Source organism: Oncorhynchus tshawytscha, linkage group LG04 (genome assembly GCF_018296145.1).
Source record: "Oncorhynchus tshawytscha isolate Ot180627B linkage group LG04, Otsh_v2.0, whole genome shotgun sequence".
Lineage (NCBI taxonomy): Eukaryota > Metazoa > Chordata > Actinopteri > Salmoniformes > Salmonidae > Oncorhynchus > Oncorhynchus tshawytscha.
In genome coordinates, this window is record NC_056432.1 from 921,339 (window position 1) to 946,432 (window position 25,094).

Sequence of the window (25,094 nt, forward strand, 5' to 3'; positions counted from 1 at the left end):
ACGGGAAGAGGACATTAGGCACAGCGTTAGTCAGACGGGAAGAGGACATTAGGCACAGCGTTAGACGGGAAGAGGACATTAGGCACAGCGTTAGTCAGACGGGGACATTAGGCACAGCGTTAGTCAGATGGGAAGAGGACATTAGGCACAGCGTTAGTCAGACGGGAAGAGGACATTAGGCACAGCGTTAGTCAGACGGGAAGAGGACATTAGGCACAGCGTTAGACGGGAAGAGGACATTAGGCACAGCGTTAGTCAGACGGGAAGAGGACATTAGGCACAGCGTTAGTCAGACGGGAAGAGGACATTAGGCACAGCGTTAGACGGGAAGAGGACATTAGGCACAGCGTTAGTCAGACGGGAAGAGGACATTAGGCACAGCGTTAGTCAGACGGGAAGAGGACATTAGGCACAGCGTTAGTCAGACGGGAAGAGGACATTAGGCACAGCGTTAGTCAGACGGGAAGAGGACATTAGGCACAGCGTTAGACGGGAAGAGGACATTAGGCACAGCGTTAGTCAGACGGGAAGAGGACATTAGGCACAGCGTTAGTCAGATGGGAAGAGGACATTAGGCACAGCGTTAGTCAGAGGACATTAGGCACAGCGTTAGGGGGAAGAGGACATTAGGCACAGCGTTAGTCAGACGGGAAGAGGACATTAGGCACAGCGTTAGTCAGACGGGAAGAGGACATTAGGCACAGCGTTAGTCAGACGGGAAGAGGACATTAGGGACAGCGTTAGTCAGACGGGAAGAGGACATTAGGGACAGCGTTAGTCAGGCGGGAAGAGGACATTAGGGACAGCGTTAGTCAGGCGGGAAGAGGACATTAGGGACGGCGTCAGTCAGACGGGAAGAGGACATTAGGGACGGCGTCAGTCAGATGGGAAGAGGACATTAGGGACGGCGTCAGTCAGACGGGAAGAGGACATGAGGGACGGCGTTAGTCAGACGGGAAGAGGACATTAGGGACGGCGTCAGTCAGGCGGGAAGAGGACATTAGGGACAGCGTTAGTCAGGCGGGAAGGGGACATGAGGGACGGCGTTATTCAGGCGCAGGTCTTACTTGAGTCCTGGCAGGTCCTTGACGCTGGCGGTGATCTCTCCAGCCTCAGGGGTGAGTTTCTCCACCAGCTCCAGGGCCCCCCAGAAAGACTTGTTCTGCCCCAGGAACGTCTTCTTGGCTGAGGGGGTCGGTAGAGGGCACGTTAGGCCAACAATACTACACAACACCAATGCTAAGATCATCCTGAAAGGGCACTTCTAAGCATCCTGAATGAACAGAATCAGTAGGTTATAAATCTGTCACACTTACATCATTATAATCAGATTCCGAGTGTTTAATAGTCACATGTACAGGGATGCAGGTGTGATTGCAGGGTACAATCAAATCAAATCAAATTTTATTTGTCACATACACATGGTTAGCAGATGTTAATGCGAGTGTAGCGAAATGCTTGTGCTTCTAGTTCCGACAATGCAGTAATAACGAACAAGTAATCTAACTAACAATTCCAAAAAAACTACTGTCTTATAACACAGTGTAAGGGGATAAAGAATATGTACATAAGGATATATGAATGAGTGATGGTACAGAGCAGCATAGGCAAGATACAGTAGATGATATCGAGTACAGTACATACATATGAGATAAGTATGTAAACCAAGTGGCATAGTTAAAGTGGCTAGTGATACATGTATTACATAAGGATGCAGTCGATGATATAGAGTACAGTATATACGTATGCATATGAGATGAATAATGTAGGGTAAGTAACATTATATAAGGTAGCATTGTTTAAAGTGGCTAGTGATATATTTACATCATTTCCCATCAATTCCCATTATTAAAGTGGCTGGAGTAGAGTCAGTGTCATTGACAGTGTGTTGGCAGTAGCCACTCAATGTTAGTGGTGGCTGTTTAACAGTCTGATGGCCTTGAGATAGAAGCAGGTACAGTCAAACGTTTAGGTTCCGAGCTCCAACATACAGGACGAGTGAAAAGAGATAATGACAAATGGTATTAAAAGTATAGAAAAAATAAACTATATACATAACTGTAGCAAGGATGAATAAATACATGTCCCTTGGGGGTAGAGGCAGAGTAAAGACCATAAGGGGAGTAGCAGGGAGGAAGGGGTTGCAGGTAGCTGCAGGTGGCTATTCAGCAGCCAGTCCTTCCAGTTGTTCCCATGAAGCTCCTTTGCTGCCCGGTCTGAGTGATTGAAGATGGGAGAACAGGGCATGGCTTGGTGGCTGGGGTCCATGATGATCTTCTAGGCCTTCCTGCGACACCTGGTGTTGTAGGTGTCCTGTAGGGCAGGCAGTGGGCACCCAATACTGCGTTAGGCTGTATCACACTCTGAAGCGCCTTGTGGTCCGTACCAGGCTGGGATGCAGACCAACAGTATGCTCTCGAAGTTACTCCTGTAGAACACAGAGCCCTCTGGGAAATGCAACATTTCTTCAGAATATTGAAGAGTCACTGTCGTGCCATCACTACGATGTCCATGAGGTTAGACCATTTCAGATTCTCTGAGGTGTACGCTGACCGTCTCCATGGAGGGGAGTATCCAGCCTGATTCCTCCTGAAGTCCACTATTTGTGTTTTTTATTTCACCTTTAGTTAACCAGGTAGGCCAGTTGAGAAGAAGTTCTCATTTACAACTGCAACCTGGCCAAGATAAAGCAAAGCAGTGCGACACAAACAACAACAGAGTTACAAATAAACAAACGTAGTCAATAACACAATAGAAAATAAAGATTTTTCGATTTATGTACAATGTGTGCAAATGTAGAAGAGTAGGGATAAATAGGCCATAGAGGCAAAAATAATTACAACTTAGCATTAATACTGAAGTGATTTACTGTATGTGCAGATGATGATGTGCAAGTAGAGATACTGGGGTGCAAAATAGCAAGAGGGTAAGTAATAATATGGAGATGAGGTAGTTGGATGGGCTATTTACAGATTGGCTGTGTACAGGTACAGTGATCGGTAAGCAGCTCTGACAGCTGATGCTTAAAGTTAGAGAGATTTTTCACATTCAGAGATTTTTGCAATTCGTTCCAGTCATTGGCAGCAGAGAACTGGAAGGAAAGGCGGCCAAAGGAAGTGTTGGCTTTGGGGATGACCTGTGCAATTTACCTTCTGGAGCGCGTGCTACAGGTGGATGTTTCTATGGTGACCAGTGTGCTGAGATAAGGCGGGGATTTACCGAGCAAAAACATAGATGACCTGGAGCCAGTGGGTTTGGTGACGAATATGAAACGAGGACCAGCCAACGAGAACATACAGGTCACAGTGGTGGGTCGTATATGGGGTTTGGTGATAAAACTGTTAACACAGTGTCCAAAGAAGGGCCAGAAGTATACAGAATGGTGTCGTCTGCATAGAGGTGGATCAGAGAATCACCAGCAGCAAGAGCAACATCATTGATCTATACAGAGAAAAGAGTCAGCCCAAGAATTGAGCCCTGTAGCACCCCCACAGAGACTGCCAGAGGTCCGGACAACAGGCCCTCCGATTTGACAACTGAACTCTATCAGAGAAATAGTTGGTGAACCTGGCAAGGCAGTCATTTGAAAAGCCAAGGCTATTGATTCTGCCGATAGGAATGCAGTGATTGACAGAGTCGAAAGCCTTGGCCACAGGATGTTTTTGTGCTGGTCAAGGGCAGTCAAGTCTGGAGTGAACCAAGGGCGATATGGGATCTTAATTCTACATTTATTGAATGGGGCTTATTTAAGATGGAGAGGAAAGCACTTTAGAAGAGCATCCTCTACTGACGGGATGAGGTCAATATCCTTCCAGGATACCCAGGCCAGGTTGGTTAGAAAGGCCTGCTTGCAGAAGTGTTTTAGGGAGCGTTTGACAGTGATGAGGGGTGGTCGTTTGACCGCGGATCCATTACGGATGCAGGCATTGAGGCAGTGACGCTGAGATCCTGGTTGAAGACAGCAGAGGTGTATTTAGAGGGCAAGTTGGTCAGGATGATATCTAAGAGGGTGCCCATGGTTACAGATTTAGGGTTGTACCTGGTAGGTTCCTTGATAATTTGTGTGAGATTGTGTTAAGCATGTCCCAGTTTAGGTCACCTAGCAGCACGAGTTCTGAAGATAGATGGGGGATAATCAATTCACGGTGTCCAGGGAACAGCTGTGAGCTGAAGGGGGTCAATAACAAGCGGCAACGGTGAGAGACTTGTTTCTAGAAAGGTGGATTTTTAAAAGTAGAAGCTCGAATTGTTTGGGTACAGACCTGGATAGTAAGACAGAACTCTGCAGGCTAACTCTGCCCCCTTTGGTAGTTTTATCTTGTCGGAAAATGTTATAGTTAGGGATGGAAATGTCAGGATTTTTGGTGGCCTTCCTAAGCCAGGATTCAGACACGGCTAGGACATCCGGGTTGGCAGAATGTGCTAAAGCAGTGAGTAAAAAAAGGAGGATTCTAATGTGCCATTAATACAGGTAACGAGTGGAGGACAGAGGAGCCTCTTAAAGAAGAAGTTACAGGTCTGTGAGAGCCAGAAATCTTGCTTGTTTGTAGGTGACCAAATACTTATTTTCCACCATAATTTGCAAATAAATTCATAAAAAAACCAGTGACTGATGTGGTGTACTCCTCAATGCCATCAGAAGAATCCCGGAACATGTTCCAGTCTGTGATAGCAAAACAGTCCTGTAGTTTAGCATCTGCTTCATCTCACTGGTGCTTCCTGCTTTAATTTGTGCTTGTAAGCAGGAATCAGGAGGATAGAATTGTGGTCGGATTTACCAAATGGAGGGCGAGGGAGAGCTTTGTACGCGTCTCTGTGTGTGGGGTACATATGATCTAGAATTGTTTTCCCTCTGGTTGCATATTTAACATGTTGATAGAGCTTTGGTAGAACTGATTTAAGTTTCCCTGCATTAAAGTCTCCGGCCACTAGGAGCGCCGCCTCTGGGTGAGTGGTTTCCTGTTTGCTTATTTCCTTTATTCCTTATTTCCTTATGCCAGCTTCTCTCTGTGGTGGTAAATAAACTGCCACGAAAAGTATAGCTGAAAACTCTCTAGGCAAGTAGTGTGGCCTGCAATTTATCACAATATACTCTACAATATATTCTACTTCAGGCGAGCAAAATCTAGAGACCCTCCTTAGATTTTGTGAACCAGCTGTTGTTTACAAACATGCACAGACCGCCCCCACTCCTCTGTTCTGTCTTGCCAGTGCAGCGTATATCCCTATAGCTGAAAATCCATGTCCTCATTCAGCAATGATTCCGTGAAACATAGGATATTACAGTTGTTGATGTCCCGTTGGTAGGATATTCGTGATCGTACCTCGTCTAGTTTATTGTCCAATGATGTCCCGTTGGTAGGATATTCGTGATCGTACCTCGTCTAGTTTATTGTCCAATGATGTCCCGTTGGTAGGATATTCGTGATCGTACCTCGTCTAGTTTATTGTCCAATGATTGCACGTTGGTAGGATATTGATGGTAACGGCAGCTTTCCGACTCGCCTTCTGCGGGTCTGGATGAGGCATCCTGCTCTGTGTCCCCTGTACCTGCGCCTCTTCCTCTTGCAAATAACTGGGATGTTGGCCTTGTCGGATGTTAGGAGAATGTCCTGTGCGTCTTGCTTGTTGAAGAAAAAAATCTTTGTCTAGTCTGAGGTGAGTGATCGCTGTCCTGATATCCAGAAGCTCTTTGTCTAATCCGAGGTGAGTGATCGCTGTCCTGAAATCCAGAAGCTCTTTGTCTAATCCGAGGTGAGTGATCGCTGTCCTGAAATCCAGAAGCTCTTTGTCTAATCCGAGGTGAGTGATCGCTGTCCTGAAATCCAGAAGCTCTTTGTCTAATCCGAGGTGAGTGATCGCTGTCCTGAAATTCAGAAGCTATTTTTTGCCGTAAGATACGGTGTCAGAAACATTATGTACAAAATGAGTTACAAATAACGCAAAAAAACACAATTGGGTGGGCGCCCGTAAAACTGCTGCCATTTCTTCCGGCGCCATTTTAATTTAATCTGGTGACGGAGTCTGCGTATTCATTGATGTTAATCTCCTGAGGCAACCCGGAACATATTTCAGTCCACGTGATTAAAATAGTCATGACGCCAGAATTCTGATTGGTCAGACAAACGCTGTATAGACCTGACCACCAGCACTTCCCTCAAGTCTTTGTTTTGAAGGCAGGGAGAAGCAAGATGGAGTCATGGTCGGATTTGCCAAAAGGAGGACGAGAGCGGGCCTTATACCCCGTGTCCAAAAGGCGTGTAGCTGTGGTCAAGAGTAGAATTTCCACGAGTAAGATGTGTTGGTAAAAATTTGGGAGCATGGTTCTCAAATTATTATTATCAAAGATATGACTTAGGATTCTTGTTACACCAGAGAAAGAAGCCTACATCTATACAAACATGTCCCAGATCTGTTCAGCCAACCAACTCCTATGGTCACTCCTATGTCACGTTTGGTGAAACAAGACCGCACAAACAGATCTGGGACGAGAACAAACAACAACATAGGTAGGTAGCCCACGTCTCTGTACTTTTGAGTCCGTGTTTGAGGCAGTGCTCCATGACCACGAAGAACTGCTGTAACGGAGCGTAGTCAGAGTCCAAGGTCCTGCCCAGGTTCAGGGCCGACTCAATCAGACCCTTGATGCTCAGCTTAGCCATGTTCATCAGGTTCAACCGCTCGATGGCTATAGGGTCCTTCGGATCTGGACAGAGGGATAGAGGGAGAGAGTAGAGGAAGAAATAGAGGGACAAGTAGAAAAGATAAAGGAGAGAGGGAAGAGAGAGAAAGAAGAGATGTCAACAAACAAACCCTGGTACAATAGTCACCATGTCACCAAAACTAGTTGAAGGCAGCAGCCAATCAAAACTGAGAATAGAGACAGGAAGAATATCTTCCAACAGACAGAGGATGTAGCAACAAACCTTTTCACCCGTCAGCGCATTTTTGCGACAAATTGGACAAAATCATTGCATATTGTCAGGCAAAATGTCAGCATTGGAGAACCAAAATCAAGCATTTTTGTAGGTAAATGACAAAAAACAAATCCCTGTGAAATCCTGGTGGTTCTTTCTTCAGCAAGACACACTAGTGTTATTTGGATCCATGTCTTATAATAGTGAGACATCAAAGGAAGTCATTGACTAATCTGACTGCAAAACTGGCAAAGAATATCACAGCCACCTCTTCACATTCCAACCGGGTCTCATTAACACTAACCAGACTGTCTTCAAGGCTGTGACATGGTCTCGCCCTCGAGAGACAGCCTACTGGATGTCAATATAAATATCAAGCAACTACAATATACAGTTGAAGTCAGAAGTTTACATACACTTAGGTTGGAGTCATTAAAACTAGTTTTTCAACCACTCCACAAATTTCTTGTTAACATAGTTTTGGTAAGTCGGTTAGGACATCTACTTTGTGCATGACAAGTAATGTTTCCAATAATTGTTTACAGATTATTTCACTTATAATTCACTGTGTATCTCATTTCCAGTGGGTCAGAAGTTTACATACACTAAGTTGACTGTGCTGTCATGATGTGGCCCTTTATGGGTATAGCTAGTGGCTTCCCCCTCTCTCTCCTACACCCAGGTTCTGTTATCTCAGGTCGTAAATTCCTGGAGGAGACTCTCTCCCCCTGGCCATGCAGAAAGAGACACAGAGAGAACAAAGGATTTCACATGGCGAACTCCTGAATCCCCAAAAATAAGGATTTGACACAAAATGTCCACTTGTGAGAAGGTAGGAATGGTCCGTGGACACTTGAGGGACGGGTATGACAAGTGTGTTTCATTTGGTGACCCCAGAGAGGACAGAAAACACAAACTATATCTCTGAATATGTACATTTATCAATTATGGGGTTTGCATCTAATTATTGTATAAAATGAACGAGTAAAGATGAAAATATTTGTGAAATGATGTAAGGTGATGTTAAACCGTCAAAGTTTATCAAAGTCATTGGCCCGCACCCGTGAGCACAGACATGATCGGGCGTCATGAAACAGCCCTTTTCTACTGTTACGAATAAAAAAAAACTCCTGAGGAAATCCTCTTCAGACCACGCGTACCTCATTGGACACTGAGGGGCACAGGTTGAGGTTAGACCACAAAAACCTCAGTATAAACTAAGGTTGTAATGGTTGTTGAATTCCTACCATACCACGTGGAGCATTGGCTACACAGCTGAAAATGGTTCAACTCTGAGACTACCGATCCCTACAGAATAAGAGCAAATCTTAGATACTAATTACTAGTCTGCAGCTAGACATGATGTCAACCTGGGATGCGAAGACCGACAACTGCCGAAACATCTATTCCATGAGAACATTTCTGAATGATACTCTGAAGTACTCATTCTAACCACGAAATACTTCAGGGAATCAGAGAGACGCTCGGACGAACTCTCCAATAGAAGGACTGACGATTCCAACAGAGATCACACACTGGGCGTAAATCTATATTGATTGAGACTAAGCGTTCATGTGCAAAGGATTAGCATTTCAATTCATATAATTATCAACGGTGTAGTGACTCCTTTTGTCTTTTCCACCCTTTTTAGTCCACACCCACTTCCCTTTGTCCATCAAGCCATCATATCGGCTTAGCCCACTAGGGAACCTCCTCATAACTACAACTGTTGTTTGTTTGTGCATTTCTGTGATTATTTAATTAGTAAATAAATGATTAAGACAATTGGTGTATGGATGACTCATAGTAAAGGCTGGGTTCATGCAGACAACCAACAATTTACGTAATGTAATGTAGGGTATGTAAACATTATATAAAGTGGCATTATTTCAAGTGGTTAGTGATACATTTATTACATCAATTTTTCCATTATTAAAGTGGCTGGAGTTGAGTCAGTATGTTGGCAGCAGCCACTCAATGTTATTGATGGCAGATTAACAACCTGAGGGCCTTGAGATAGAAGCTGTTTTTCAGTCTCTCGTTCCCAGCTTTGATGCACCTGTACTGATGCACCTCGCCTTCTGGATGATAGCGGGGTGAACAGGCAGTGGCTCGGGTGGTTGTTGTCCTTGATGATCTTTATGGCCTTCCTGTGACATTGGGTGGTGTAGGTGTCCTGGAGGGCAGGTAGTTTGACCCCGGTGATGAGTTGTGCAGACCTCACAACCCTCTGGAGAACCTTACGGTTGTGGGCGGAGCAGTTGCCGTACCAGGCAGTTATACAGCCCGACAGGATACTCTCGATTGTGCATCTGTAAAAGTTTGTGAGTGTTTTTGGTAACAAGCCAAATTTCTTCAGCCACCTGAGGTTGAAGAGGCGCTGTTGCGCCTTCTTGACCACGCTGTCCGTGTGGGTGGACTATTTCAGTTTGTCCGTGATGTGTACGCCGAGGAACTTAACACTTTCCACCTTCTCCACTACTGTCCCGTCGATGTGGATAGGGGGCTGCACCCTCTGCTGTTTCCTGAAGTCCACGATCATCTCCTTTATTTTGTTGACATTGAGTGTGAGGTTATTTTCCTGACACCACACTCCGAGGGCCCTCACCTCCTCCCTGTAGGCCGTCTCGTCGTTGTTGGTAATCAAGCCTACGACTGTAGTGTCGTCTGCAAACTTGATGATTGAGTTGGAGGCGTGCATGGCCACGCAGTCGTGGGTGAACAGGGAGTACAGGAGAGGGCTGAGAATGCACCCTTGTGGGGCCCCAGTGTTGAGGATAAGCGGGGTGGAGATGTTGTTACCTACCCTCGCCACCTGCGGGCGGCCAGTCAGGAAGTCCAGGACCCAGTTGCACAGGGCGGGGTCGAGACCCAGGGTCTCGAGCTTAATGACGAGTTTGGAGGGTACTATGGTGTTAAATGCTGAGCTGTAGTCGATGAACAACATACTTACATAGTTATTCCTCTTCTCCAGATGGGTTAGGGCAGTGTGCAGTGTGATTGCATCGTTTGTGGACCTATTAGAGCAGCAAGCAAATTGGAGTGGGTCTAGGGTGTCAGGTAGGGTGGAGGTGATATGGTCCTTGACTAGTCTCTCAAAGCACTTCAAGATGACGGAAGTGAGTGCTATGGGGCGGTAGTCATTTAGCTTAGTTACCTTAGCTTTCTTGGGAACAGGAACAATGCCCTCTTGAAGCATTTGAACGGATGATCTCCGCATGTGTATTTCCCACCGTGAAGCATGGCGGAGGTGGTGGTGAGATGGTGTGGGGGTGCTTTGCTGTTGACACTGTCAGCGATTTATTTAGAATTCAAGGCACACTTAACCAGCATGGCTACCACAGCATTCTGCAGCGATACGCCATCCCATCTGGTTTGGGCTTAGTGGGACTATCATTTGTTTTTTGAGAGGACAATGACCCAACACACCTCCAGGCTGTGTAAGGGCTATTTGACCAAGAAGGTGCTGCATCAGACCACCTGGCCTCCACAATCCCCTGACCTCATCCTAATTGAGATGGTTTGGGATGAGTTGGACCGCAGAGTGAAGGAAAAGCAGCCAACAAGTGCTCAGCATATGTGGGAACTCTTTCAAGACTGTTGGAAAAGCATTCCAGGTGAAGCTCATTGAGAGAATGCCAAGTGTACGAAGCTGTCAAGGCAAAGGGTGGCTATTTGAAGAATCGCAAATATAAAGTATATTTTGATTTGTTTAACACTTTTTGGTTACTACATGATTCCATGTGTAATTTCATTGTAGAATAATAGTGAACAAATCAACTACGTAGAAAACAGCAAATAATAAAGAAAACCCCTTCAATGAGTAGGTGTGTCCAAACTTTCAACCGGCAGAAAACCTGTAAAAGAAGAAGAAGAGTGGGGGAAGTGGATGGGTTTATACATTTGTTTATTTTAAATTACTGTTGTGCGGCCTGTGGGCACTCAACTTGAATGCACCTCAAGAAGAACATTTATCTCGCCTAGAACAAAAAGCAAGCTACACTGAACAAACCATATCAATGCAACAATTTCTGAAGACATTACGGAGTTAAAATTCTTAAGGAAATCAGTGAATTTAAATCAATTAGGCTTCACTTCAGATTTCACAACACTGGGAATACAGATATGCATCTGTGGGTCACAGATACCTTAAAACAAAGTTAGGTGCTTAGATCAGCAAACCGGTATCTGGTGTGACCACCATGTGCCTCATGCAGCGTGACATCTTCTCAGAGTTGATTGTGGTCTGTGGAATGTTGTCCCAATGGCTGTGGCTCCCACTCCTCCTCCAATGGCGAAGTTGCTGGATATTAGCGAGAACTGGAACTATAGTACACGTCGATCCAGAGCATCGTAAACCGTTGAAACCGGGATTAATCTGTGAACAGCACACCTATCCAGTGTGCTAGTGGCCATCAGAGCATTTGCCCACTGAAGTCAGTTACGATGCTGAACATCGTCAGTCAGGTCAAGACGAAGAGCTTGGTTTATGGTTTCTATTCTTCAGTTGTGCAAATGGTCTGCGGTTGTGAGGCCGGTTGGCCATACAGCCATATTCTCTAAAAAGGACGGCGCAGAATTGACCAGGTTTGGCAATCATTGTAAATAAGAATTTGTTCTTAACTGACTTGCCTAGTTAAAGATTAAATACAAAGATAAAACAGCTCTGGTGGACATTCCTGCAGTCCGCATACCAAATGCACACTCCCTCAAAACTTCAGACATCTGTGAAATTGTGTTGTGTGACAAAACCACATGGTTTTAGAGTGGCCTTTTATTGTCCCCAGCTCAAGGTGCACCTATGTAATGACCATGCTGTTTAATCAGATTCTTGATATGCCACACCTGTCAGGTGGATGGATTATCTTTGCAAAGGAGAAATTCTCACTAACAGGGATGTAAACAAATTTGTGAACAGAACCAAAATTTGAGATAAATAAGCTTTTTGTGCATATGGAACATTTCTGGGATATTTTATTCAGCCCATGTTACGTTTATATTTTTTTTCAGTATAAAAGCTAATAGATCAACTATTCCATGGGGTTGTCTAATTTGTCATTACGCCTTTTGTTTGTAGAGGAAAAGTATAATGTGGACTGTTCTAGCATCTTCAACGTGTGGCGCAGCGCCACAGCTAAACGAGAGCATCGAAAACACTGGTCTGTTACTGTACGGAGGCAGGATGGAGAGAGGATATCCTGAGTGTCTATATCCCAGCCCTCCTCCCTGCAAGACACTTGTAATCATTGAGTTAAATCAGTGGGTTACCAAGCGCTGAGAACCAATGATGTAATTCATTACCACAACATCCTCCTGAACATCCAACCACCCCCGACCCTCCCCATCCTCCTAGACTAGGTCAGCCTCAGCCCTGTCTGTACCTTCGTGGGCTGGCTCTGGGTCTGGGGTGAGGGAGATGTCATTCAGCTCCCTGAGACAGAGCCATTCTCCGTCCACCGACACGCGGAAGTTACACAGGTAGATGGTCTCCCGGGCGGCCTGCGTGATCTTGTCGGTGGTGGGAGTCGGGGCGTCGGGCTGGGCCATCAGGTCTGCCATGATGACTCAGCGAATAGAGGGCTGAGAGGCAAATGGAAACAACGCAGCTCTCTCCAGAAAAACAGGCAATGCAAAGTAAGGCCAGTCTATTTGCTGAAAACAAAGGGAGAGAGAAAAGAGGAGGCTGGATGGATGCTGGGTTTGTTATTCCTCGCCCTTCACGCTCTCCTCCCTTCACAGATGAGTAAGGAGAAAAGCCACCGTGCGTCGGTCTCAACAAAGGCTGCAGCCCTGCCCTCTCCCCTGTGCGTCTCTGCAGCGCGGTGCGGTCTGGGTACTGGGATAACAACGCTCTGCCTCTCCTCTCGCCCAGCTAGCTCAGATAGAGTAGGCTGTGAGTCGCTGCTCCGATGATAGACACCAAGATGGCTGCCTGATAATGAGCTTGTTGGGTAACAGATCAGCATCACGTGACCAGATGGTGCATGCGTAAAAAATTTTTTTGCTTTGTTGCAGGGAGGGAGAGCTTCATCTTTCTTTCTGGCATCAGCCAGATTTCCTGGTTGGGAAGGAGTATTAATCAAAACACTGAACTGAGAACCACCACTTAACAGGCACTACAACTCTCCTGTGTAAAAGCAGTGGGCATTAACTATCGTTTCAATCAGCCTACAACATTAATGTTTTTAGGACAAGTATTGAAACATTGGTATCTCTTGGTAATTTGTTAAGTAAAATAAGTTGTTCTCAATGACTTACCTAGTTAAATAAAAATAACGTGTGCACTGTCGTAGACTGCAGGAAAATTACATTTCACTCTGATGAAACTGAGTAATAATGCTATAATAATAATAATAATAAATGAACAGAGATCATCTGCGAGTCACAAAACAATTAGTCTTCTGAGCAAAAGCCTAGGCATTATGCTCGTTTACAGCATTTCTAGTTCTTTGTTACCTCATAGTGCTGCCACACCATTCAGTTCTTTATGTTACCTCATAGTGCTGCCACACCATTCAGTTCTTTATGTTACCTCATAGTGCTGCCACACCATTCAGTTCTTTATTTTACCTCATAGTGCTGCCACACCATTCAGTTCTTTCTTTTATAGTGCTGCCACACCATTCAGTTCTTTATGTTACCTCATAGTGCTGCCACACCATTCAGTTCTTTATGTTACCTCATAGTGCTGCCACACCATTCAGTTGCTGCCACACCATTCAGTTCTTTATGTTACCTCATAGTGCTGCCACACCATTCAGTTCTTTGTGTTACCTCAGTGCTGCCACACCATTCAGTTCTTTATGTTACCTCATAGTGCTGCCACACCATTCAGTTCTTTATGTTACCTCATAGTGCTGCCACACCATTCAGTTCTTTATGTTACCTTAGTGCTGCCACACCATTCAGTTCTTTATTTTACCTCATAGTGCTGCCACACCATTCAGTTCTTTATGTTACCTCATAGTGCTGCCACACCATTCAGTTCTTTATGTTACCTCATAGTGCTGCCACACCATTCAGTTCTTTATGTTACCTCATAGTGCTGCCACACCATTCAGTTCTTTATGTTACCTCATAGTGCTGCCACACCATTCAGTTCTTTATGTTACCTCATAGTGCTGCCACACCATTCAGTTCTTTATGTTACCTCATAGTGCTGCCACACCATTCAGTTCTTTATGTTATAGGGATACAAACTTCTGAGGGACCACAAAGGTGACATTTTTTGTTGTTGCACTGAAACAAGCAATAAATAACACAGGTTTTAACTAATTAACCAACAGAATATGATCTACATGATCAGTCTCTGTGTGTAAAATAACAAGTGGTTCATGTGACCCTAAAATAGCTAATTAAAAAGTAAAGAAAGCCAAATCCAATGTTATTTGTTGCCCAGACTTCACAGCAAATGAGAAAGAAAACACTAATATTGCGGTTAGCCTTGATAATAGAACGCTTGTGACCACACTAAATATACTGGGGGAAAAACATTGCAAAGTAGAAATAGAATGAAACAGGCATTCTATTGTTGCTCTATTATAGTGGCCTCTGTAGACATTGATCAACTGCACAAGGATACATGTGTGCAAAAATAATGTTCACCGAGTAAAAAAATAAATATAATCCCACGCACTCACTCACACACGTGTTACTATCAAGTTCAACACAACAAAAACAATATCTGTGGGCTTCACTGCACATTATTACATTGTACACTTTCTGGCTGTGGACATCTGTTCTACAATGTGCCAGCAGAGCATGAGATCCTTTGTTGGCATAATTGGTCTCTTTCAGGCAGAGAGTACACCTGGCATACCCCTTTCCATCCACCGTATTGAAAAAGTGATAGAGGGAAAGTGTGTGGTGTTCCTTTCACCTCTAGTGGCCTCCAGCTTAAGCCAGGACCAGCTCCAGCTACGCTTGTTTAACCTCTACCAGATCAGTGGGACCCCCGTGGGAAGGTTGAGCTAACGTAAGCTAGTGTGATTAGCATGAGGTTGTAAGTAACAAGAACATTTCCCAGGACATAGACATATCTGATATTGGCAAAAGGCTTAAATTGTTGTTAGTCTAACTGCACTGTCTAATTTACAGTAGCTATTACAGTGAAATAATACCATGCTATTGTTTGAGGGGAGTGCACAATTATGAACTTGAAAATGTATTAATACACCAATTACATACATTTGGGCAGTCGATACAACATTTTGAACAGAAATACAGTGGTTCATTGGATCAGTCTAAAATTTTGCCCATGCACTGCTGCCATCTAGTGGCCACAATCTAAATTGCACATGGGCTGGAATAATACATTATGGCCTTTCTCTTCCATTTCAAAGATGGAATTTATTTTTTAAGCATGTTATTTTCTTTGCATCATCTTCTACCAGATCTAATGTGTTTTATTCTACTACATTAATTTCACATTTACACAAACTTCAAAGTGTTTCCTTTCAAATGGTATCAAGAATCTGCATATCCTTGCTTCAGGGCCTGAGCTACAGGCAGTTAGATTTGGGTATGTCATTTTAGGAGGAAATTGGGGGGGGGAAAGGGGCAGATCCTTAAGAGGTTTTTAAACAAGCAACGCCTCATTTTCACCTAATTCTCACATTCTGAAAATTAACCACATACTGTAGAGGGAAAACATTAGTTCACAGATATAGGTTTGTTGGTGAGCTAACTATAACAAGTTAACATTCCCCAATTGATCCCCAATTAATCAAATGATCCCCCAATTGGAGTAAACTAATAAACACTTCTGCCTCTACCTTCAATCCATACATCTTATACACATTCTACAGACACAGTCTACTTTACAATAGTTCTCTCTTGTTTGTTCTTAGTCCTTCCTCTATTTCTGATGTCCATCCAGTTTGATTTCTATTTGTAACTGTGCTATTTCACAAAAGCTCCGAACCTATATACATTCTACAGATCCCTTATGCCCTACATTGTTTCTTGTTATTAGTCCCACCCTTCAGCTCCACTCAACCCCTCCCATCTGTCTCTCAACCCCTCCCATCTGTCTCTCAACCCCTCCCATCTGTCTCTCAACCCCTCCCATCTGTCTCTCAACCCCTCCCATCTGTCTCTCAACCCCTCCCATCTGTCTCTCAACCCCTCCCATCTGTCTCTCAACCCCTCCCATCTGTCTCTCAACCCCTCCCATCTGTCTCTCAACCCCTCCCATCTGTCTCTGCCATATATTTTTAAACTGTGCTGTGATGCTTCACAAAAGAATTGAACCTTCCTATTCTCATAGCTTCTACAGATTGTAAATTAAAAAGAAACATTTTTGCTAAAATAATTATTATATTATTGATTGATTGACTATAGCTTTTCAAATCACCCAGTATTGCTATCTGTAGTGTTAGTTCTAGGCAAATGTTGCAATTCTTCAGGACCTGTGACCAAAAACGAGCTCCATATGGACAATACCTAAATAAATGATCTAATGACTCTGCCTCCTCACAGCAGAATCAGCAGAGCTGGGAAGATTGTATCCCCATATATTTAACATTCTATTGGTTGCAATAATTTTGTATAGTAATATAAATGGAAAAAGTTGAAGTTTTGAATCCGGCGCTGTTTTGCGTATCAATTCATCAACCATGTGCCATGGAACGGGTACATCAAAAATCTCTTCACAACTATTTTGCAATTTATAGGGCACAGCTGTCAGTTTTTGGTCCTTAAATGAAATTGGTAAATGTTTTTATTTATCACACTTTTCTTTAACCATTTATGTTCTTTAATACAGGGCCGACATACAAGTTCCTTACTTGTCCCCCCTTCTAGTTGCCTCTTCCATTTTGTGGTGATGCTGCAATTAGTTGGTTGTAATGTTGGGTAGAGCAGACATTTCCATATGTCTGTGTTAGCTGCATGTGTGACAAAACTCCATCAGTCCTATTTATGATGTCATTCACTAAAATTATACCTTTTGTAAACATTTCTTCAATAAACAGTTTTTAATCAATTAGTATATTTGAATTTAACCACAGTATTTGTTGTGTTATTTGTTCCATCCTTTCAGGTGGATTAAACTGAAATTGCAACCAACTTTCTAAGGCTTGTTTAAAAAATAAAGATATATTTTGGAGATGATTTCCTTTTCAAACAACTGAAAGTGAGCAGGTGTAATCTGAATAAAGGGAAAAGGCCCTTCCTGAATATAGGATGAGACATTCCTAAAAATTGACTAGAGAACCAGTTTGGATTTAAATATAACTTTTGTATGACTGATGCCTTTAGTGAGAGGTCTAATGCTTTAATATTTAATCATTTCTGCCCACCGAATTCATATTCGTTATACAAATAGGCCCTTTTCATTTTATCTGGCTTCCCGTTCCAAATAAAATATAATATTTTATGTTCATATCATTTAAAAGCAGGTCACTAGGTGTAGGCAAAACCATAAGCAAATAGTGATATGACTAAAGAGTTAATCAGGGTGATTTTTCCACAAAGAGACAGGTATTTTCCTTTCCATGCTAGCAACATTTTATCTATTTTTGCTAACCTTCTACAAACATTTAAATCAAATCAAATTTGATTTGTCACATACACATGGTTAGCAGATGTTAATGCGAGTGTAGCGAAATGCTTGTGCTTCTAGTTCCGACAATGCAGTAATAACCAACAAGTAATCTAACTAACAATTCCAAAACTACTGTCTAATACACAGTGTAAGGGGATAAAGAATATGTACATAAGGATATGTGAATGAGTGATGGTACAGAGCAGCATAGGCAAGATACAGTAGATGGTATCGAGTACAGTATATACATATGAGATGAGTATCATATACCGAGTATGTCCACATCTCCGTCAGACCATTTAATTGGTAAACTACATAAGGTAAAATTAGCATTTTTTTTGTGATCCAATACGTAATATGGTACTTTTATCTTAATTTGGTTTTAATCCAGAGAGGATAGCAAAAGTATCTAGATCCTCTAGTCGTATAATGTTACCAGTTAATACTATAGCGAATTGGTTAGGTTACTAACGTTAGCTCATCTGACCTTATTAGCAAGCCAATTTTCACACCATAAACTCATTTATTTCATCAGATAAATTGGCTAATGTGGCTCAACATTTCCCTGGCTAGCTAACGTTAAATTCGACCCAGCTAGCAAGATACTAAACAATGCTAACAATACTTGGTCCACCACACTTTCTTGGATTCAAAATGGCAAAATTCACAGAAAGGTGACTAGTTTGCATCCTTGTTAGACCGCTAAACAGAAGTTCAGTTCAAAAAAGGTATCAAATGTGAAGCATCCAACCTGTCCCCTCAAAATATTCAGACCCCGTGACTTGTTCCAAATTGTTACAGCCTTATTCTAAAATTGATAAAAAGTGTTTTCCCCCCGATCAATCTACACACAATACCCCATAATGACAAAGCAAAAACTGGTTTTTAGAAATGTTTGTTAATTTCTCAAATTAAAAAACAGAAATATCACATTTATATAAGTAGGGTTGTGAGGTCCTGAGCAGTCTTGAGTAAGTTTTCAGCAAGGAGTTCTCTGTACTTTGCACCATTACCTCGATCCTGACTAGTCTCCCAGTCCCTGCGGCTGAAAAACATCCCCACAGCATGATGCTGCCACCACCATGCTTCACCGTAGGGGTGGTGCCAGGTTTCCTCCAGATGTGACACTTGGCTTTCAGGCCAAAGAATTCAATCTTGATTTCATCAGACCAGCGAATCTTGTTTCTCATCGTGTGCGAGTCCTTTGGTTGCCTTTTGGCAAACCCCAAGCGGGCTGTCATCTTTACTGAGGAGTGGTTTCCGTATGGACACTCTACCATAAAGGCCTGATTGGTGGAGTGCTGAAGAGAGATGGTTGTCCTTCGGGAAGGTTCTCCCATCTCCACAGAGGAACTGCAGAGCTCGGTCAGACCATCCAGCTACATCTAGCCTGTATCAAAACACCAATTACACTCCCGGTCAAAAGTTTTAGAACACCTACTCATTCAAGGGTTTTTATTTTTACTATTTTCTACATTGTAGAATAATAGTGAAGACATCAAAACTATGAAATAACACATATGGAATCATGTTGTAACCAAAAAGAAGGTGTTAAACAAATCCAAATACATTTTTAGATTCTTTCAGTCTTGAAGGAGTTCCCACATATGCTGAGCGCTTGTTTAGCTGCTCTTCCTTCTCTCCACGGTCCAACTCAACCTAATCCATCTCAATTCAAATCAAATTTTGTTTGTCACATACACGTGTTAAGCAGATGTTATTGCGGGTGTTGCGAAATGCTTGTTTCTAGCTCCAACAGTGCAGTAATATCTAACAAGTGATACCTAACAATTTCACAACAATACTGCCCAAGAACACAGCGGCCTCCATCATTCTTACACGATTGTTTGGAACCACCAAGACTCTTCCTAGAGCTGCTTGCCCAGCCAAACTGAGCAACCGAGTCACTCTGACAGAGCTCCAGAGTTCTTTCTGTGGGGATGGGATTACCTTCCAAAAGGACAACCATCTCTGCAACACCAATCGGGCCATTATGGTAGAGTGGCCAGACGGAAGTCACTCCTCAGTAAAAAAGGCGTAACAGCCCACTTGTAGTTTACCTAAAAGGATTCAAACCATGAGAAACAAGGTTGACCTCTCTGGCCTGATTGCCAAGTGTCACATCTGGAAGAAACCTGGCAACATCCCAACAATGAAGTATGGTGGTTGCAGCATCAGCCAGAGCCCGGACTTGAACCCGATCAAACGTCTCTGGAGAGACCTGAAAATAGCTGTGCAGCGATGCTCCCCATCCAACCTGAGAGCTTGAAAGGATCTGCAGAGAAGAATGGGAGAAACTCCCCAAATACACGTATTCCAAGCTTGTAGCGTCACACCTAAGAAGACACGGCTGTAATCGCTGCCAAAGGTGCGTGAACAAAGTACTAAGTAAAAGGGTCTGAATACTTATGTAAATGTCATATCTGTTTTCATTTTTTAAATATAAATTATCAAATTTCTACAAACCTGTTTTTGCTTTGTCATTATGGGGGTAGTGTGTGTATATCGATTAGGGGGAAAAACAAAATATAATCCATTTTAGAATAAGGCTGTAACGTAACAAAATGTGGAAAAAGTCAAGGGGTCTGAATACTTTCCGAATGCACTGTATCGACACTGGACAAAAATACACTGCTCAAAAAAATAAAGGGAACACTAAAATAACACATCCAAGATCTGAATGAATTAAATACTTATTAAATATTTTTTTCTTTCCATAGTTGAATGTGCTGACAACAAAATCACACAAAAATGATCAATGGAAATCAAATTTATCAACCCATGGAGGTCTGGAATTGGAGTCACACTCAAAATTAAAGTGGAAAACCACAGTACAGGCTGATCCAACTTTAATGTAATGTCCTTAAAACAAGTCAAAATGAGGCTCAGTAGTGTGTGTGGCCTCCACGTGCCTGTATGACCTCCCTACAATGCCTGGGCATGCTCCTGATGAGGTGGCGGATGGTCTCCTGAGGGATCTCCTCCCAGACCTGGACTAAAGCATCCGCCAACTCCTGGACAGTCTGTGGTGCAACGTGGCGTTGGTGGATGGAGCGAGACATGATGTCCCAGATGTGCTCAATTGGATTCAGGTCTGGGGAACGGGTGGGCCAGTCCATAGCATCAATGCCTTCCTCTTGCAGGAACTGCTGACACACTCCAGCCACATGAGGTCTAGCATTGTCTTGCATTAGGAGGAACCCAGGGCCAACCGCACCAGCATATGGTCTCACAAGGGGTCTGAGGATCTCATCTCGGTACCTAATGGCAGTCAGGCTACCTCTGGCGAGCACATGGAGGGCTGTGCGGCCCCCCCAAAGAAATGCCACCCCACACCATGACTGACCCACCGCCAAACCGCTCATGCTGGAGGATGTTGCAGGCAGCAGAACGTTCTCCACAGCGTCTCCAGACTCTGTCACATGTGCTCAGTGTGAACCTGCTTTCATCTGTGAAGAGCACAGGGCACCAGTGGCGAATTTGCCAATCTTGGTGTTCTCTGGCAAATGCCAAACGTCCTGCACTGTGTTGGGCTGTAAGCACAACCCCCACCTGTGGACGTTGGGCCCTCATACCACCCTCATGGAGTCTGTTTCTGACCGTTTGAGCAGACACATGCACATTTGTAGCCTGCTGGAGGTCATTTCTTTGCATTGTTGTGTCATCCTGGATGAGCTGCACTACCTGAGCCACTTGTGTGGGTTGTAGACTCCGTCTCATGCTACCACTAGACTGAAAGCACCGCCAGCATTCAAAAGTGACCAAAACATTAGCCAGGAAGTATAGGCACTGAGAAGTGGTCTGTAGTCACCAACAGCAGAACCACTCCTTTATTGGGGGTGTCTTGCTAATTGCCTATAATTTCCACCTGTTGTCTGTTCCATTTGCACAACAGCATGTGAAATTTATTGTCAATCAGTGTTGCTTCCTAAGTGGACAGTTTGATTTCACAGAAGTGTGATTGACTTGGAGTTACATTGTGTTGTTTAAGTGTTCCCTTTATTTTGTTGAGCAGTGTATAAACACAGCATGTAAAGTGTTGGTCCCATGTTTCAAGAGCTAAAATAAAATATCCCAGAAATGCTACCATGCTTTTCAATTTTTTGGAGAAATTTGTTAACATCCCTGTTAGTGAGCATTTCTCCTTCGCCAACATAATCCATCTACCTGACAGGTGTGACATTTCAAGATGCTGATTTAACAGCATGATCATTACACAGGTGCACCTTGTGCTGGGGACAATAAAAGGGCGGTAAAATGTGCAGTTTTGTCACAACACAATGCCACAGATGTCTCAAGTTGCAGGAGCGTGCAATTGGCTGACTGCAGGAACATTTGCCAGAGAATTTAAATGTTAATTGCTCTACCATAAGCCACCTCCAACGTCATTTAAAGAATTTGGCAGAACATCCAAAAGCTTCAACCACAGAACACGTGTAACCACGCCAGCCCAGGACCTCCACATCCAGCTTCTTCACCTGCGGGATTGTCTGAGACCAGCCACCCAGACAGCTGACGAAAATGTGGGTTTGCACAACCAAATCATTTCTGCAGTCTCGGGGAAGCTCATCTGCGTGCTCGTCGTCAGGGTCTTGACCTGACTGCAGTTTGGCGACGTAACCAACTTCAGTGGGCAAATGCTCACCGTCGATGGTCACCGGCACTCTGGAGAAGTGTGCTCTTTACAGATGAAAGCCGGGTTCAATTGCACCGGGTAGATGGCAGACAGAGTGTATGGCGCTGTGTGGGCGAGTGGTTGTCTGATGTTAGTGTCTATCAATTCCCCATTACATTCATCACCAGTAGTATATTTACATTGAATTCCTATAATTTCTCATCTACAATGTTTGGTTACTGTAATTTCTGTTACTGCATTCAATATATTATTCCCGTCTCTTACCATTCTATTGGAACTACGGGCATTAAATAAAAGCAAAAAGGACTCTTTTTACGGTCATTAAATAAAAGGTAAATAAATTCTCAATGGATGTAAAAACAGACTTTGTTTAGTTGCTGTTTGAAGTGAAGTAGTAGTTACTTTGGGAAGCTCCACAACTCATTAGTGGATGTGCGTTAAGCCAAATCAGACATCCCTTCAGATCCCCAAATGGGCACATTTAGAAGCCTACATTTGCACACAGGCCAGGTAGACTAGGCCTACTACTATTCATACTCCAATCATCAGAACTGTAGGACTAATAATAAAATATTGAATGCATTAACGGATTTTACAGTAACAAAAGTAGATTAGAAATAATGGGAATTAACTGTACTACTGGTGTGCAATTCCCGTGGCCTCTGAAATGGGCAATGGATCAGTCCACTGAGATGGGCCTCCGCAATGGATCAGTCCACTGAGATGGGCCTCCGCAATGGATCAGTCCACTGAGACAAGTGTCAATCAAGACATGTGCCATAGATTTTCTTTACAACTGCTTGACAATAAAAATACTCAGTCGACCAACAGCCTATTGACGAAACAATCGACAAGTCGACGAAATGGGGTCCGCCCTAAACTATTCCCTCATTCAATGAACCAGGGATCAAATGGTTAAGATGGGCGAGTTAGCGAACGAAGATATTAATCTATTTGTAAGGTTAAAATATTCAGAGTTCAGGGGAGATCTTGACAGCGTAGGAGTTATTTGTCATTTAGGCTACCACGCCACTTGTGTTACGAGTGCTAACTTTGCTAAATAAATGTACACAAACTCAGCAAAAAAACAAGTCTCTTTTCAAAGATAATTCGTAAAAATCCAAATAACTTCACAGATCTTCATTGTAAAGGGTTTAAACACTGTTTCCCATGCTTGTTCAATGAACCATAAACAATTAATGAACATGCACCTGTGGAACGGTCGTTAAGATGCTGACAGCTTACAGATGGTAGGCAATTAAGGTCACAGTTATGAAAACTTAGGACACGAAAGAGGCCTTTCTACTGACTCTGACAAACACCAAAATAAAGATGCCAAGGGTCCGTGCTCATCTGCGTGAACGTGCCTTAGGCATGCTGCAAGGAGGCATGAGGACTGCAGATGTGGCCAGGGCAATAAATTGCAATGTCCGTACTGTGAGACGCCTAAGACAGCGCTACAGGGAGACAGGAAGGACAGCTGATCGTCCTCGCAGTGGCAGACCACGTGTAACAACACCTGCACAGGATCGGTACATCCGAACATCACACCTGCGGGACAGGTACAGGATGGCAACAACAACTGCCCGAGATACGCCAGGAACGCACAATCCCTCCATCAGTGCTCAGACTGTCCGCAATAGGATGAGAGAGGCTGGACTGAGGGCTTGTAGGCCTGTTGTCTGGTGAGGACCTGCCTTACATCACCGGCAACGTCATCACCTACGGGAACAAACCCACCATCGCTGGACCAGACAGGACTAGCAAAAAGTGCTATTCACTGACGAATCACAGTTTTGTTGGATTTGCATTTATCGTCGAAGGAATGAGCGTTACACCGAGGCCTGTACTCTGGAGAAAGATTGATTTGGAGGTGGAGGGTCCGTCATGGTCTGGGGCGGTGTATCACAGCATCATCGGACTGAGCTTGTTGTCATTGCAGGCAATCTCTACGCTGTGCATTACAGGGAAAACCCATCCTCCTTCCTCATGTGGTACCCTTCCTGCAGACTCATCCTGACGTGACCCTCCAACATGACAATGCCACCAGCCATACTGCTCGTTCTGTGCGAGATTTCCTGCAAGACAGGAATGTCAGTGTTCTGCCATGGCCAGCGAAGAGCTCGGATCTCAATCCCATTGAGCACGTCTGGGACCTGTTGGATCGGAGGGTGAGGGCTAAGGCCATTCCCCCCAGAAATGTCCGTGAACTTGCAGGTGTCTTGGTGGAAGAGCGGGGTAACATCTCACAGCAAGAACTGGCAGATCTGGTGCAGTCCAAGATGAGGAGATGCACTGCAGCACTTAATGCAGCTGGTGGCCACACCAGATGCTGACTGTTACTTTTGACCCCTCCTTTATTCAGGGACACATTATTCCATTTCTGTTAGTCACATGTCTGTGGAACTTGTTCAGTTTATGTCTCAGTTGTTGAATCTTGTCATGTTCATACAAATATTTACACGTTAAGTTTGCTGAAAATAAACACAGTTGAGAGTAAAAGGACCTTTTTTTTTGTTGCTGAGTATACATGTTATTCAATCATTTCATCCAAACTGCTCAAGAGCGCCTGCGTGTCCAGGTGCTAAAATACATCATTTGAGACGCATGATGCGCTGCAAGTCCCGCCTCTTCCATCTCATTGGTTTTAAGGAGAATATACCCATATGGGTGATTGAAAGATGAACTGAGGGCCACACTCCAGTCCAGTCGGTGATGCACCTTAAAGTTGGTTGTCAACCACCATTTAAAGTCCAAAGACGAAGAAGCCTAAAGGAGGAGAGATTACTAGAAGAAAAAAAACTTCTATCTGTGGATTAATTGTCAGAGTAGAGGACCTTGTGCATTTCAGGTAAAATAACAACCCAATGTTTTATCCCAGGACAAATTAGCTAGCAACAGCATACTAGCCAGCTAAATTTACATGAATGTTAGATGTTTTTCGACCTGTCCCCAAATTAATATAGTTGGTTCAAAGTTGGTTTTGATATTTCAA

The 25,094-nt window shown here is 43.7% G+C and overlaps 1 protein-coding gene across 1 annotated transcript in view; it reads right to left on the bottom strand.

Moving 5' to 3' along the window:
- The window catches only part of LOC112215174 (protein RUFY3-like), a 51,051-nt gene extending 38,182 nt beyond the window's left edge, over window positions 1–12,869 (bottom strand). Inside the window, 3 exon segments of the mRNA XM_042320207.1 lie at window positions 1,068–1,185; window positions 6,533–6,706; window positions 12,299–12,869. Of these exon segments, the coding sequence (XP_042176141.1) occupies window positions 1,068–1,185; window positions 6,533–6,706; window positions 12,299–12,476 (470 nt within the window). The 5' untranslated portion in view covers window positions 12,477–12,869.
- Window positions 12,870–25,094: the final 12,225 nt, after the last annotated feature.